The 13,132-nt window shown below is 50.2% G+C and overlaps 1 protein-coding gene across 1 annotated transcript in view; it reads right to left on the bottom strand.

Moving 5' to 3' along the window:
- Positions 1–7,182: 7,182 nt before the first annotated feature.
- Positions 7,183–13,132, bottom strand: part of HS6ST2 (heparan sulfate 6-O-sulfotransferase 2) — a 134,916-nt gene continuing 128,966 nt past the window's right edge. The window contains exon 2 of the mRNA XM_064462970.1: positions 7,183–10,114. Coding sequence (XP_064319040.1) covers positions 9,412–10,114 — 703 coding nt within the window. The 3' untranslated portion in view covers positions 7,183–9,411. The remainder of the gene's footprint in view (positions 10,115–13,132) is intronic.

Raw genomic sequence — 13,132 nt, 5'->3', positions numbered from 1 at the left:
CCTGGGAGGGAGTTAAAATCCTGCAGGCAGCACTTCACACGTGCTGACACCGATGCAGCATTTTCTCAGGAAGACTGTAAAAAGAGGGAAGGAAAAAAAAAAAAAAAAGACAAAAAAATATGTTGCAATACTGTGACCTGGCAGTGAGGGGAAGCTGCACCGTGGCACATGAGTCAGCATCCCCGCAGCATCCCCGCAGCGCCAGCCCCGCGCATGCCGCCAGCGTGGCGGGCCAGGCAGCCGCAGTGCGTGACGTGCTCCGAAGGGCACCAGAGGAAGGCGGGCTGTCATTAATTTTAATTTGTGTTCTTTCCGTGACGGAGCTTGAGGACACAGCGGAAGGGAGCAGCCCTGTTCTTGCTGCTGTGAAATGTGCGACTGCTTGGGAAAGCTGCTATTGCAAACCTTGCCCCCCTCCGCCTGCTTTGGCGACGGCACTGCCCCCCCGGCATGCCGACTCGGCCCTGGCAGCCGGCGGTGTTTCAGCAGAGCCTGGTGCATGTGGCCTCCCTGGGCAGGATCCGACAGAGCGCTGGGCTGAGCCATGCCGGGACCCCGTGAGCAACCCCGGCATGGAGGCAGCCAAAACGCAGCGGTGCTGCCCAAAGCGCGGCGGGGCAGAGGGGCACGGGGCTGTGACAAAAGACCCACCACGGACACTGTCCTTCTCTGTGCCCCCCCTCGCCTGCCCCAAGCAGTCCCTGTGCCGCCGCTCTGCCCCAGCAGACGGGGGGTCCCTGCTCCCGTGCGCGTCCCTCCGAGGAGGGGACTAGCACACTCGTGGCTCACCAACCTGTGGTGTCTTCAAGGGTGACACTCACATCCCGGGCTCTTCGGCAAGGGAAGAGCTCTCCGCTGTTCCTCCCGCGACAACTGCCCATGTGTTGCCTCTTCGTTTAGGCTCCTGCCAAGGACAGAGCGGGCACCGCACTGGCCGTAGGGATGCCTGACAGCTCCTGGCACCACCTGGGCCACCTCCACGTGTGACTCTTCCATGTGCAAACTCGGACACCAGAGTGCAGGACCTGAGGGAAACAGTTCTGTGATTCCCTCCCCACTATTCCCATACGTTTGTACTGTAAGAATACATTTTTCTATATTTTAAAAATTCAGCATATCGCTGCTTTTTATTCACAATTCATTACTCCCAGGAAGCACCTGTAACTTCTATATATATAAATAAACGATGCAGCCCCATTAATTTTGCACAGCATCAAATTCAGCTTTTTGTTCTTCAGGGGTGAAATGCCGGCTTGTACAGCCTCCCTGCTCCCCCGTCTCCACCTCGTGCTTCCTGGAGAGGACGGGCAGCTTTTCACCCCAGCTCCAGACCCCCTCCACCGCCATCGCCTCTGCCAGCCCAACCCTCACCCCCTGGAGCACCCCACGTTTTGGCTGCCCAAGCCAGCATGGCTGCGGCCATGTGCCGGCGATGAGACCAGCTCCTTGACGGCAAAAGGCAGCCCTGAACTCGGCAGAGGAGGGATGGATGTGACACTGGGACACCACTTCTGCCCGCACGGATATGCTCCAGCGAGGTCCATCAGCCTGAGCTGCACAGCTCCAACTGCAGCTCCCAAACTGCTGGTAACAAACACATCTTCTTTTAAAAAACCCCAAGCTTTCCTAGCCCCAGTACCTCAGGACCTGCTTATTTGCAAAACACAACGTGCTGCTTCACTCTGGGGACATCAGGGGATTTTGCAACATGAGCGGTACCTGTGGTGCCCATCGCAGGAAGGACAGCGTTGCTTGCGAATCCTCAGCGTGAACAATTTTGACCTACAAAACACCCTTTTCCAACACCTACCACCGATCTCCCCAGGAGGAAAGAGCCGGTTGTAGAGAGATCAGAGAAAGCTGTTTGCCAGTTCTCTCTTTTTCATCTGTAGGTATTTAGAAACCGAAGGAGCTGCCATTTGCAAGAGGGTGATGGTGGGTTAGCCAAAGGGAGACAGGGGCCTCAGAGCCACCCTCAAGCCGGAGTGACCTGCTCACTGCATTCATCTGTTCACCTGAGCAATTAGCCTGTCTTGCTCTGGGGGTGGACAATGTATTTTCCTACCTAATCAAAATAACTACATGCCCATAAAAAACCTCTGAGGATTACAACAAATGGGGCAATGACAGCAGCAAATGCACTTCCTAGCAGCAGCGCAGGTTGTCTGCCCAGCACCACTATACCCACAGCACTGGGGACAGGGGAAAGGTGAGTTTCTAACACTGGCCTTCAGCCCAAGCAGCAGGGGTTATTCCAGGTGCGGCAGTTCTCCAGACAATGCAAAAATCCCAGTAATGACTGTAACTCTGTGGCTGGTCTCTGCAAACAGCTCCGGGGGGCACAACCACGGGGCACACTGGGCACCAGACAGTGGCACACAGGGACAATTGCACGCAGTGGCTTCTACCTGCCGGCACCATGGGCATCCCAGCCCTGACACACAGCTGGCCTGACGCACGGCCAGCATGCCCCAGCCGTGCGGATGGGCTCCGGGATCACCGGGGCTCAGCTGGGACCTGCGTCGCAGCACCTCCCCTGCAGGGAGGATTTTGGTTCTTTGTATATTTACCATCTTATAAAACCAGAAAGCTGCTCAAACGGAGCAGAAGTCCCTGCCTGGCCCAGGCTGCGAGATGTGGGCAACCGCCAGCTACAGCCGGCGATGCCCGAGCGCGGCACGCCGCAGAGGGGTTTCGCCCCGCCGCTGCTCGGGGTGCGAGTCGGCGGCGCGGGCTGGGGCCCGGCTGTGCGGTACAGCGATTGCACGGGCCGCCGCCGCCTGCCGGAGCAGAGAAGCTGCAGCAAATCCCTGCTGCCACGGCACAACGTTGCAACAGCAAAAGCCGCACTGATTTTGGGTTTGTGTAGCACTCAGTGAAGGGGACGTCTGTTTAGGATGTAGGGGCTCCACAGGGCTCCAGACTCTTCCCAGTGTTGCCGATTTATTTCTGAAAGGAATCAAAAGGTGACATATGGAAGTCATGTCTGCAAAACGGTACTGCTCAAAGCGTACAGATCGTCTTCCCAATGGGCACTTTTTTACATGGATCCTGCTGCGCAGCGGTGCTTGGGACCCCTGCCCCGCTGAGGTTTCTCACCCAGCCATGCAACCACTTCCTGCACCCCTTCACCCCGAAATCCCCGCCGTGGGGCCGCCCTGGGCCAGCTCACCAGCCATACGCAGAGCACATCTGCACAACCGCAAATGCTCCAGGAGGGATGGGTTGGTCCCAGAGCCCCACGCCTGCCGCCCCCCGTGCCCCCAGCCCTGCAGAGGGTCTCCCCAGAGCATCCCCGGTGGGTGCCGCGGCCGGGTGGGCTCTCACCCGGGCAGGAGCCGGCCCTGACCTCCAGACAGTCGCAGCCTGCGGGGATGGGCCCCTGCCCTGTTGCGTGTTAATAGGGGATTGACTTCAAAGTGCTGGGGCAGCTGATGCTGCTGAGGGTGCCGCAGCCATTCAGACAGCTTTATTCATTAGTAATTAGGCAGGCGTTGTCTGGCATCTAGATTAATCCCACTTTTAATTATTTTGAAACTGTGTGAGATTTCCCAAGCATTAAAGATTATGTACGCACTTGCTGATTCCACAGCAATTATTCTAATGTAATGATGTCTATTAATACGATTCCCAGCTTGCTGTGCCCGGAGGGGAAATTCCCAGTTTCCCCCTGTGGAGCACACATCTCCCGCGTGGCATAACCCCCCTATCCATCTGCCTATATTGCACAAAATACTTTCCCTGTGCTTCACCTAATATTAATAACATTACAGAGCTGTTGCTGTACTGAGCAGCAGATGTTGATTGCAAAGGGGGAGAGAGACCCCTCGAGGCTCCACATCCCCTCGCAGCCACAAAGCAGGGAGCAGAGACCCCGCTGGAAAAGCCGGAGCATCCTTCCTGCCCCAGGAAACTGCTCCAGCGCTCACACCCAGCTGCAGCCCCCCAAAAAAGCAGTTTATATATGTAGGGCTTTTTGAAAGGAAAAGGTCACACCATTTCCATCCTGGGTCAGGCTAAACCGTTTGACCTGAAATCAAAGGTTTAATTCAGCCCGTGGATCATTTGAACTCATTACAGACTGCCTCTAAAATTTAAATACAATATTTAAAAGAATAATGTAAGTTCAAAGAGGAACAATAATAGAAGTGTGAGCTTAGAACTTCAAAAGAGAGCTGTTCTGAAATCTCACCTTTCATTTGGCGTACGTATCCCTTGAACTCGTCCCTTTTCACTATAGCTCTCATAATTTCCAAACTTCATTTACCAGAAAATTTACCATTTGCTGGCAAAACAAGTGTTGTGCCACCGGGCACCAACTTCATGCTGTGGAGCTGAGACCTCAATTAGCAGAATGAGGGCTTGAGTGAATGTTGTGCCAGGAGTCATTTGCAGCCCTCTGTCTATGAATGCCCGTTAGAAAATACATATATTTAACATAAAACTCTATAGTTTATGTAGAATTTTATGTCAACAACTGCTTGTGAACAATTTTGCAAGTGAAAATCTTATTTGCAGTCATACGAAGGAAGATACAAATTCAAAAACCTGAGAATATCGAAAGGCACCAGTTGTTTTGTCCTGAAAACGAACACTCAGCCCTCACTATAAATACTTTGATTGCTTTGCATATATATTGTTTCAGCATTTCATTGCTCCCAAAACAAAAAGTGATATAACCTCATGTGCCCGGCCTAACGCATCCTCGCAGAGCTAAACTGCATGGCAAAGCTTCCAGGTAGAGACCATGGGTAATTTGGCTGATAGATCCCCTCAAAGCTCAGAGCCAAATTCGATTTCAGGTCTACACTCATCACTCGGTCTCTAGAGATAGCAGAACAGTGATATTAGCATGATGGCAACGCAGTTTACTCTGAACTCAAGAAATGGGTTAAATGAAATTACACTCTTCCCTGATGAAGCTGGTGGAACAGGGAGATTGCTTTACAAAGCCCAGAATTGAATTTCATAGGTAAGAGTTCAGACGTTGCGCTATTTGCTCAGGCAGGTTTTGCACAGGCTGTTCCTCCCCACCGTGCAGGAGCCGCGGCTGGCAGCAGGGCGGCAAGGAGGGACGGTGCCGGCTGCCCCTAGAGCCCGGACCCCGCCTTTGTTCGCATCACAACTTGGTTTGCCATTGCTCCGTCCTCCTGGGAGGCAGGAGATCCCAAATCCTGCCCCAGTGTCCCCATTCCTGCATGCCGTGGATAGGACCCTCCACTCTTTCCCCTCCCACGTGCTGCCACCCTGGCAGGATCCAGCGATAACCAAACCTTCCCCAGCTCCACCCAAATGCTTTAGAGACAGGGGTATTTTCAGTGAAAGATTTAAATCTATCACCTGCTTGGAAAACGTATCTCCTGTGGAAGGCACCTTGGTAAAGACGGAGCTGCTCTCTGTGCCTCCCCGGGAGCGCGCGGCAGGCTGGCAGTCCGGGTCTGCAGCTGAAGGCTTGCATTAGTTTGACAGGTTCTCTCAATTATCTGATATTTCTGGCTGAAATTTAAGAGGAGACGTATCAGGTTTTCTCCTCCTTTCCTCAGAGATTTCATGAGCTGAAACATAAACTGTACTGGTACCTGTCAGGTCTTATTCATGGCTCTGTTTTGGAAAATGTGCAAATTTTAAACATTACATGAAAAGGCAGGCCCATTAGTTCATTTCTACTCAAAAAATGAAATAATTGGAAGCAAACATGAATTATGGCATGCTAAAATATATCATATATTATATAAAGACATTGTAAAGTTCATTGACGGAAAGCTGAGCAGTTCATTTCCAACAACCCTTACGTACGAAGCACCCTTTGTTTAAGTTTTAGTCCGAAATTTTAGTCCCAGATATGGCACTTCGCAAGGCCATCCGGGTTTCACTTTCCAATCTTTTGGAGGGCAAAATGAACCAACCCATTCCCTTTAACATTATGTATTTGTGCTGGACATCTCCACCTCCAAAGGAGCCCGTCCCCCCCGCCCCTGGCTCCACACCAACTGCCCTGGGCTGATGCTGGCAGCACCAGTGTTGCTGACATCCCTATCTGGCAGAAACTTAAGAGACAGGGTGCTCAGAAGGGTTTTCTTAACGTATCCATGCTTTTCAATACTTACCGGAGGGTTTGAGTGCTACTTGATTCACGGCTGTAGCTCCTCAGCTCCTGAAGTGAAGTTTGTCCGAACGCATCCCCCTCTTGTCTGTTCAAACACATCCTTCCTCTCCTGCAGTAAAAGAATTTTCTCAACTGTCTAAGTACTCCTCTCAAAAGGCAACCCCAATTGCTGTTATGCCAGACTTCACTGCTGGGTGCTTTTTTAGTTGCAGGGAAGCATCTTGCAGGACCTCTATCCCATCAGCAGCTCCAGCGGCAGCTTTCCCAGTGCGCTAATAGACCTGTATATAAAGCCACATCAGTCAAATGCAGATTCGCTGGCAGATCCGTCCATTCCAGCTCCCCATGACTCCAAATGTCTCACAGAGATAAGATGCTCCTGCAGGTACCTGCAAGAGGAAGGGCACCTCTGTCCTCACAGGGGAATTTGACTAGGTCAAGGCAAGGTCTCCTATCGACACCTTGGGGTCTACCGCCCCGTGGCAAGTCCTCCAAGCCTGATGAGCTTTTATGGCCAGCAAGGAAAAAACGCCTCCATCCAGATTATAAAAAAGCATTTTTTCTAGCTGATCTGGGGCATTACGCTCAATTCATTCTTACCTGTTTCTGCTCTAATTCTAGTTTAGCTTTTTTGTGGTTTAAAGTGTTGCCGGGAAGGATACGGCACTGGAAGTTTGCAGCGAGGCAGCACTCTCCAAAGCCAGCTGGAGCAAAAGTGGTGGGTATCATACAAAGGAAAAAAATAATCATATGCATACACACACACATAGGAACAATCCCTTAATAATGCTGCAGACCACTGACAATCATATTTAAAATCACCAGAAACCACAGCTTGTTCTTTTGAGGACTGCTCAGAAAAGCAGTGAAAACCTCTGCAGTAACTCCTGAACCAGAGGAATTCCAAAGTGGCTTTGCCCTTGAAAGCTGCAGTTTAAATACACTTCAGAAAAGCCACGATTTTAAACTCATATACTTGCCTGTCAACCGCTAGTTCATTTGTGTCGAAATTACTGTTCATTCTGAACTGCGCAATTCCCAACACATCGTCAGATAAAGAAAGAATCACATGAAAATCAGAATACTGTAGTTAAATTTTATTTATCAGTTCTATTGTTAAATTACACAATCAAAGTCAGTGGATCGGCCTGTAAATCTACACCATAAGACAGCGTCTACAGTGGAAATCAGTAGAATTTGATATGGTTATGACAAAACGGTATCCTTATATTCGTACATCCCCTATATACAATAAACAGTATACACAAAGAAAATGCAACTAGTCTGTAAACCATGCACACCACAGCATAAAAACAAAATGCACCTTCTGCAACAGGCCCTCCAGCTCACCCACAGTTAAGTCCTGTTTACAGCAGTGCCTTTCAGTTTTAAGAGCGAATTATTTTCCCCCATAAAAACCAAAATACAACCGAGACATCATATCGGCAACTGCAGTTCTCCTTAAAAAAAAAAAAAAAGAAAAAGATTCGCTGTACATAAAGTTATTCTCTTTTCCAAGCTGCTAACGCAGGGTATTGGTTTGCTGCTGCTTTGCTCTCCGCTTGCACCCGGCAGGATCGCTGCCCTCCGGGTTAAAACACAACGTCGGATGTAAAACAACTTTCACATAACTTAGGCGTGGAGCCGTAAGATGTTTTTAAAGCCTTCTGCCTCGTTTTACGCCCCCCTGCCCTCTTGGTGTATAGAGTATCACAGGCGAAAGGCAATAGTGCAAGTGAGCCACGTAAGCATCGCGTACATCGGGACAAAGAGCGCCCTTTTCGGGTGCTCCATCACCACACACCCGCGCCGAGATCGCCATTTAGCGCCGAGCTCGGGGGCGTTGCAGGCTACGTACAAAATTTCTGAGCTTGCTTGAATGTATAGCCCAAGCCTTGCAGAGGTTTATTTTATTTTTTTGCATAGAGATTTATCGGAGTCCCTCACACCTCCTGCCCCGTCTCCTCTCCCTGTCAGTCTCAGCGAGGCTGAAGGGCTGCAGGTGAACCCAGTCCAGCTCCAGCTCCGCACCCTGCACCCCAGCAAAGCCTGCTCGGGCGCGGGCTGCGGCATCCCCGTGCACCATGCAACCTTCTCATCCTGTATAACTATGGCTATGGTAAAATTGGTTTCCGTCGTTTTTAGTCCTCACTCATGTGTCATCGCTAAGAAGGGCCCAAGAGCACAGAGGAAAAAAACAAAAGCCCTGTTCTTATCTGGTGTAGCAAAGATTTACTGGAAGTAAATCCTAATTCAAGTGTAAATCTACTTCTTCCATTGAGCAATTCTCTTCATAATATTGCTGGGATTAGAGTTTTATGCCTTTTTAAAGACACTACACAAATATCTGCAACATAATTTCATCTAGTTTATACCACCAATTATTAAGGAATGATAAATTCAGCATTATGCATTCTAATGGGTAAGAAAGACTTAAAATTAGACACTGTCACAAGATTATAATTTGGAAAACGCTTTATGAAACATGAAGATGTGCTGTAAGTTCTCCAGAATGGTTAAAATCATACTGCCCTGAAAAATTCTGGAAACAGTGTCTTTAACATTGGCATTGAGTTCAGAAAAGTATGTATGTCTTTTTTTTTTTTTTAATGAGATAGACCAAGCTTAAAACTCTAAACAGTAGTAGGTAGAAAAAGTTTAAAATTTTAAATATTTATATAACTAGAGAAGTTACTTCTATTCCTTTTAAAAGCCAATATTAAACATAAAACTAGTCAATATTTTTTCTAGACCTTTATTGTTCCCTTCATCGTCCATTCATTAACTTGGTAAATATCATAAGCAGTCGGTGCCCTTGAAAACACATTATTAAAATAAAATTAAGATAAAATCAAAGGGAAAAGGTTTTGCTCATATACTGTATTGTGAGATTATGCTAAATGCTCATTATTAGGAAATGAGTTTGCTTCCCAGATAGATTTCAGCCGAGCATCATAAACGTTTTCCTGCATCCCATTTTGTACTCATAACTAATTTAAGGATTTTTTTTTTTCTTTTCTTTTAAATAAACGTCCAAGCAACCATTTCCGATGAGCCGACTTGGCTCCTGTATTTCATAAATAATCCAACAAACCTGAAAAGGACAATTTAATTACACGCTAAGATTAAGTGTTCCACGTACAGTACAACATTTACTGCAAAGGCAACTGCAAAGGCAACATTTTCACCTCTTTTTGCTTCAAACCCTCCAGAAGCGTAGTTTGTTTGGACTGTTCCATCGTCTCCGATTTGCGGGTTGGGTTGGGTTCTGCTTCGCTTTCGGCGTCTGGCGAGTTCCCCCCCCACTACCGCCGCCACCGCTCCACGTTCCCTAGGTAGTCAGTGCTGGAGCTGTTCTCGCCCTGCTCTCTCAGGTGCGCTTGCTTCGCCCTCAGGATCTTGCGCTGCTCCTGGCGTTTCCGCCGTGCTTCCTGGTGCTCCTTCTGCCGCATGTACTGGTACCGCTGCAAAAACAGGTCTTTTGCATAATCGTACAATTCCATGTCTAAAAAATTGAGGGCCTCGATGCGCTGCTGAGTCTGCTCGTCTATCTCCACGCTGGAGGCCCTTGTGCTATTGTACTGCGTGAACGGCGAGATGAAGTTCATGTTGAAAGTCTTCTCAAAGAGATACTGAGTCTTCCGCTGAAATTCGGTCAGGCCGAAGAAGGCCATCCGCTTCAGGTTCTCCTTGGCACTGTCTAGCAGAACCTTATTCCTCTGCTCCTCGGGCATGACCGACAGGTTGTAGCATCCCACGAGGCTGAGGTCGGACAGCATGCGGACCTGGCGGTTGTTAGCGAGGTTGTAGGGGCAATCCATGAACTCCTGCAGGGAACAGCCCGACCAGTCGTCCCCCGTGTAGCAGCTGGGCAGCTCCTCGGTGGTCGGGGACCGGCCGTCGCAGACATGCAGGGACGCCTTCCACGTCGCTCCTCGCTGGACGTGGCGCCATTCGCTCAGGTATCGGGAGACAGGGTCACGCAGGATGGTGATATAGTAGAAATTTCTGCCAAGGGGAGAGGAAGGCAGAGCGTTTAGTCCCGTGTGTCTCCAGCACACAGCGCATTAACATTCAAAATCAATAGAAACTTGGAGATGCACTTAAGAGGCTTTCAGGAGCCCTGCTGCAGAGCGCTCCTCTGCGTGCTCACCTCTGCAGGGTGAAGGATGGCTGAACAAACTCCCTGCGGGGGAGCGGGAAGGGTTGTATCTACCTGCACACGCCTGCCTCTGCTTAACGGGTTTTGCCTCTACAGAGGCAGAAGGGAACCCAAGACTCCCCTCTGTGCTGGGCTGCCCACGTGGCAATGTGCTCCTGCCGGGAGCCTCAAGTGATGCTCTCCCCAGACCTTGGGAGAATAATCGAAATATCTCCCAGGATGTAAGTCCCAACCCAACCAGGGCACAGGTAGCTCTGGCTTTTTTATTTTACTTGTACAGCAGAGCTGCGCTGACAAGTTTAGGTAGCCCTGATGAGCAGCTGTGGGTCTCAGCTGCACGAGCCCCAGAGCCGTGCCACACCTATGAGGAAGACGTTTCCTACGAGACATTTCCTCTTGCAGGCCAGATAAATGGGATGTGCCCCAACCCACTTGCACTGAAATGAGGATGTCAGAAATGCCCATGCAAATCCTGTTTTATCCTCCTGCCTTCTGCCACAGGACTGCAACAACAAGAGAGGAGAGATAAGAGAATAACAGGAAATTAAAGGATGCATTGGAGTATTTTGTAAGAGAAACCATTTTCAAGGGAGGTGCTGGCTTTGGTTTGGAGCAACAGGACGGTGGCATCGCCGGGGACACACTGCCGCAGGGAGCCCCGTCAGGCTGCCAGCTGGAAAAGCTGCAAGCTCAACCTTACATAGCATTAAGAGATCACCCTGGGTCGTCAAACCATCAAACACCACATTGCCCGCTGTTGGCAGCCTGAAGACATACACACCAAGCTCTTCGCACCTCCTTTAACAGGACCACAACCTCAGCAATGATGCTGGAGGTACGCTGTCAGGATACCAGCCATCTGCTTAAGTAAATGGAATTAAAGCAGCTCAATAAGCAAATTGTCCTGCCAGGATGAGGACTCCGAGGAGCGTGTGCCCAGGAGCCCTGAGCCCCCGGGCTGTGATCGCCATGTCCTCGGTGCTGCGTAAGGAGGGGAAGGGACATCCATTTGCTTTCCCGAGTGGCATCACAACTGGCCACCCCGCAGCCAATCTTTTGTTCCCTATCGTTTCCTTCAGCAGAAAAGCCACTAGATGTCAATGTTTTACAGAAAATTGTTTCTGGGTGGACTAAAGAGCAAATCAGAAGCACTGAAAGCATCCAACAGCACAGGGCAAAGGAAACCCGGACAGTCGCCATTCCTCTTCCCATTTAGAGCATGCTCGCTCATAAATAATTAAATAAGTAGACAGTACAATGAACTTGCAAAACCAAATAAAGCCAAGGAGCCCAGTACCGATCAGTGCTGGACACAACAGCACCTCGCTCTCGGAAAGCCGGGACACTGCGATCAGCACCATCACCATCCCCATGCTCACTGTGGTGCTACTCCCCAGCTCTGAGGGCTTTGGCCGCAGGCTCACACAGGTGAAGGGAGCCAAAGCCCCTGCCATGACCCGGAAGAAGGTACTTTTCTCCAAAAGTGTCACTACATTACACTGTGAAAGCTGGAGTTAAGAGGGAGTGAGGATGAAGCTGACTTTCACGTCACACACCCAGAGCGGCAGCCACCAACCTCTCACCGTCCCTTGCAAAGATGGGCAGAGTTTCACTCTTTGTCATCTGAGCAGGTCTCTGGTTGTGCTGGAGAACCCAACAGAGCAAAGGGCTTTCCACGAGCACCATCACCCCAACCCACCACTCCGACGAGCAGGAGCTGACCCTGGTCACTCTTGTACACCAGGCTCCTTTGATGCAGCAACAACACAGCGTTGTGGGGGCCCCTGACATGGGGAAACAGAGCATCTCTGGGGCAAACACAAGCTCCTTCTTTAACTTCTGCCAGAACCCCAGGGATCTCGTTCACCGGGTTACTGCACTAAAATAATGACCTGACCCTCAAGCCATAACAAGTTAATGCCATATAGCCCTAACCTCTAGGCTGATATAGCAACTGACACAGAGCGACAAACCTCTGATGATGGCGGAGGCAAAAGCAAAGCTCTGCTCGCCCCAGAGCAGGTTGTACGGCCTGGCCCGTCAGCAGCTTGGCAAGGCTGGGAGAAGAGTGGGGTGCGGGCACGGGGGTGCTGCCAACTAAGGGAGAAGGCCAGCAAAACTGTACGCTCTAAGGTCATCACAGCAATCGATGGGGAGTTAATGCAAGACGGGAAATAAATCCTGAGCCAAGATCGATACGGCGAGCATTTTATCATAGCTCAAACTGTTCAGCTGCTTTCCCTTTGTGCTCTTTGGTCACAGGCAGTGACAAAGTGCCTCCTTTGGCTGCTGTGGTAAAAACAAAAGAATGAATAAAAACTTGTATGTTGGTGGAAGAAACTGTGTCGTAACGGATCACCATCACCCCCGGTGGCCGGCAGGCTCATCCAGGCAGATACCTCCACCAGCGCCTGTCAGGAGAAAACGCCGCAGCCGAGGGAGACCGGGGAGAGGAGGCTGAGCAAAGATGCTCACTGGGCTCTGCAGTGAGCATGGGGGTGCCCGGGCTCCCTCCGGCACCCTGCGCTCAGGAAGCCAGGCCATTGCCCATATCCCACCTGCAGTGAGCAGGGCTCCCTGCAAACAGGCTCGTGGCTGTTATTTATACCGTGTCGTTATTTCTCAGAAGAATCCTGCTTTCAAGACACAACTTACAGGGAGATGCTTTGTCAGCTGCTGGGCCAATCTTAGCGCTATTCTGTGCATTTCTCCCCTTCTTAAGCTTCCCTGTTAAAATTCTACTGAAAAAGACACCATCCCTTTTGGGAACACCAGCTTTTGGATTTGCCCCAAGCCACTCTCATCCAAGTTAGAAATCACATCAGCTCCAGAAAAGCAGCTGTGCTGCTCTGTGTTTATCTGAA

Source organism: Phalacrocorax carbo, chromosome 11, assembly GCF_963921805.1.
Source record: "Phalacrocorax carbo chromosome 11, bPhaCar2.1, whole genome shotgun sequence".
Classification (NCBI taxonomy): Eukaryota; Metazoa; Chordata; class Aves; order Suliformes; family Phalacrocoracidae; genus Phalacrocorax; species Phalacrocorax carbo.
This window is presented reverse-complemented; position numbering and strand designations above follow the sequence as displayed.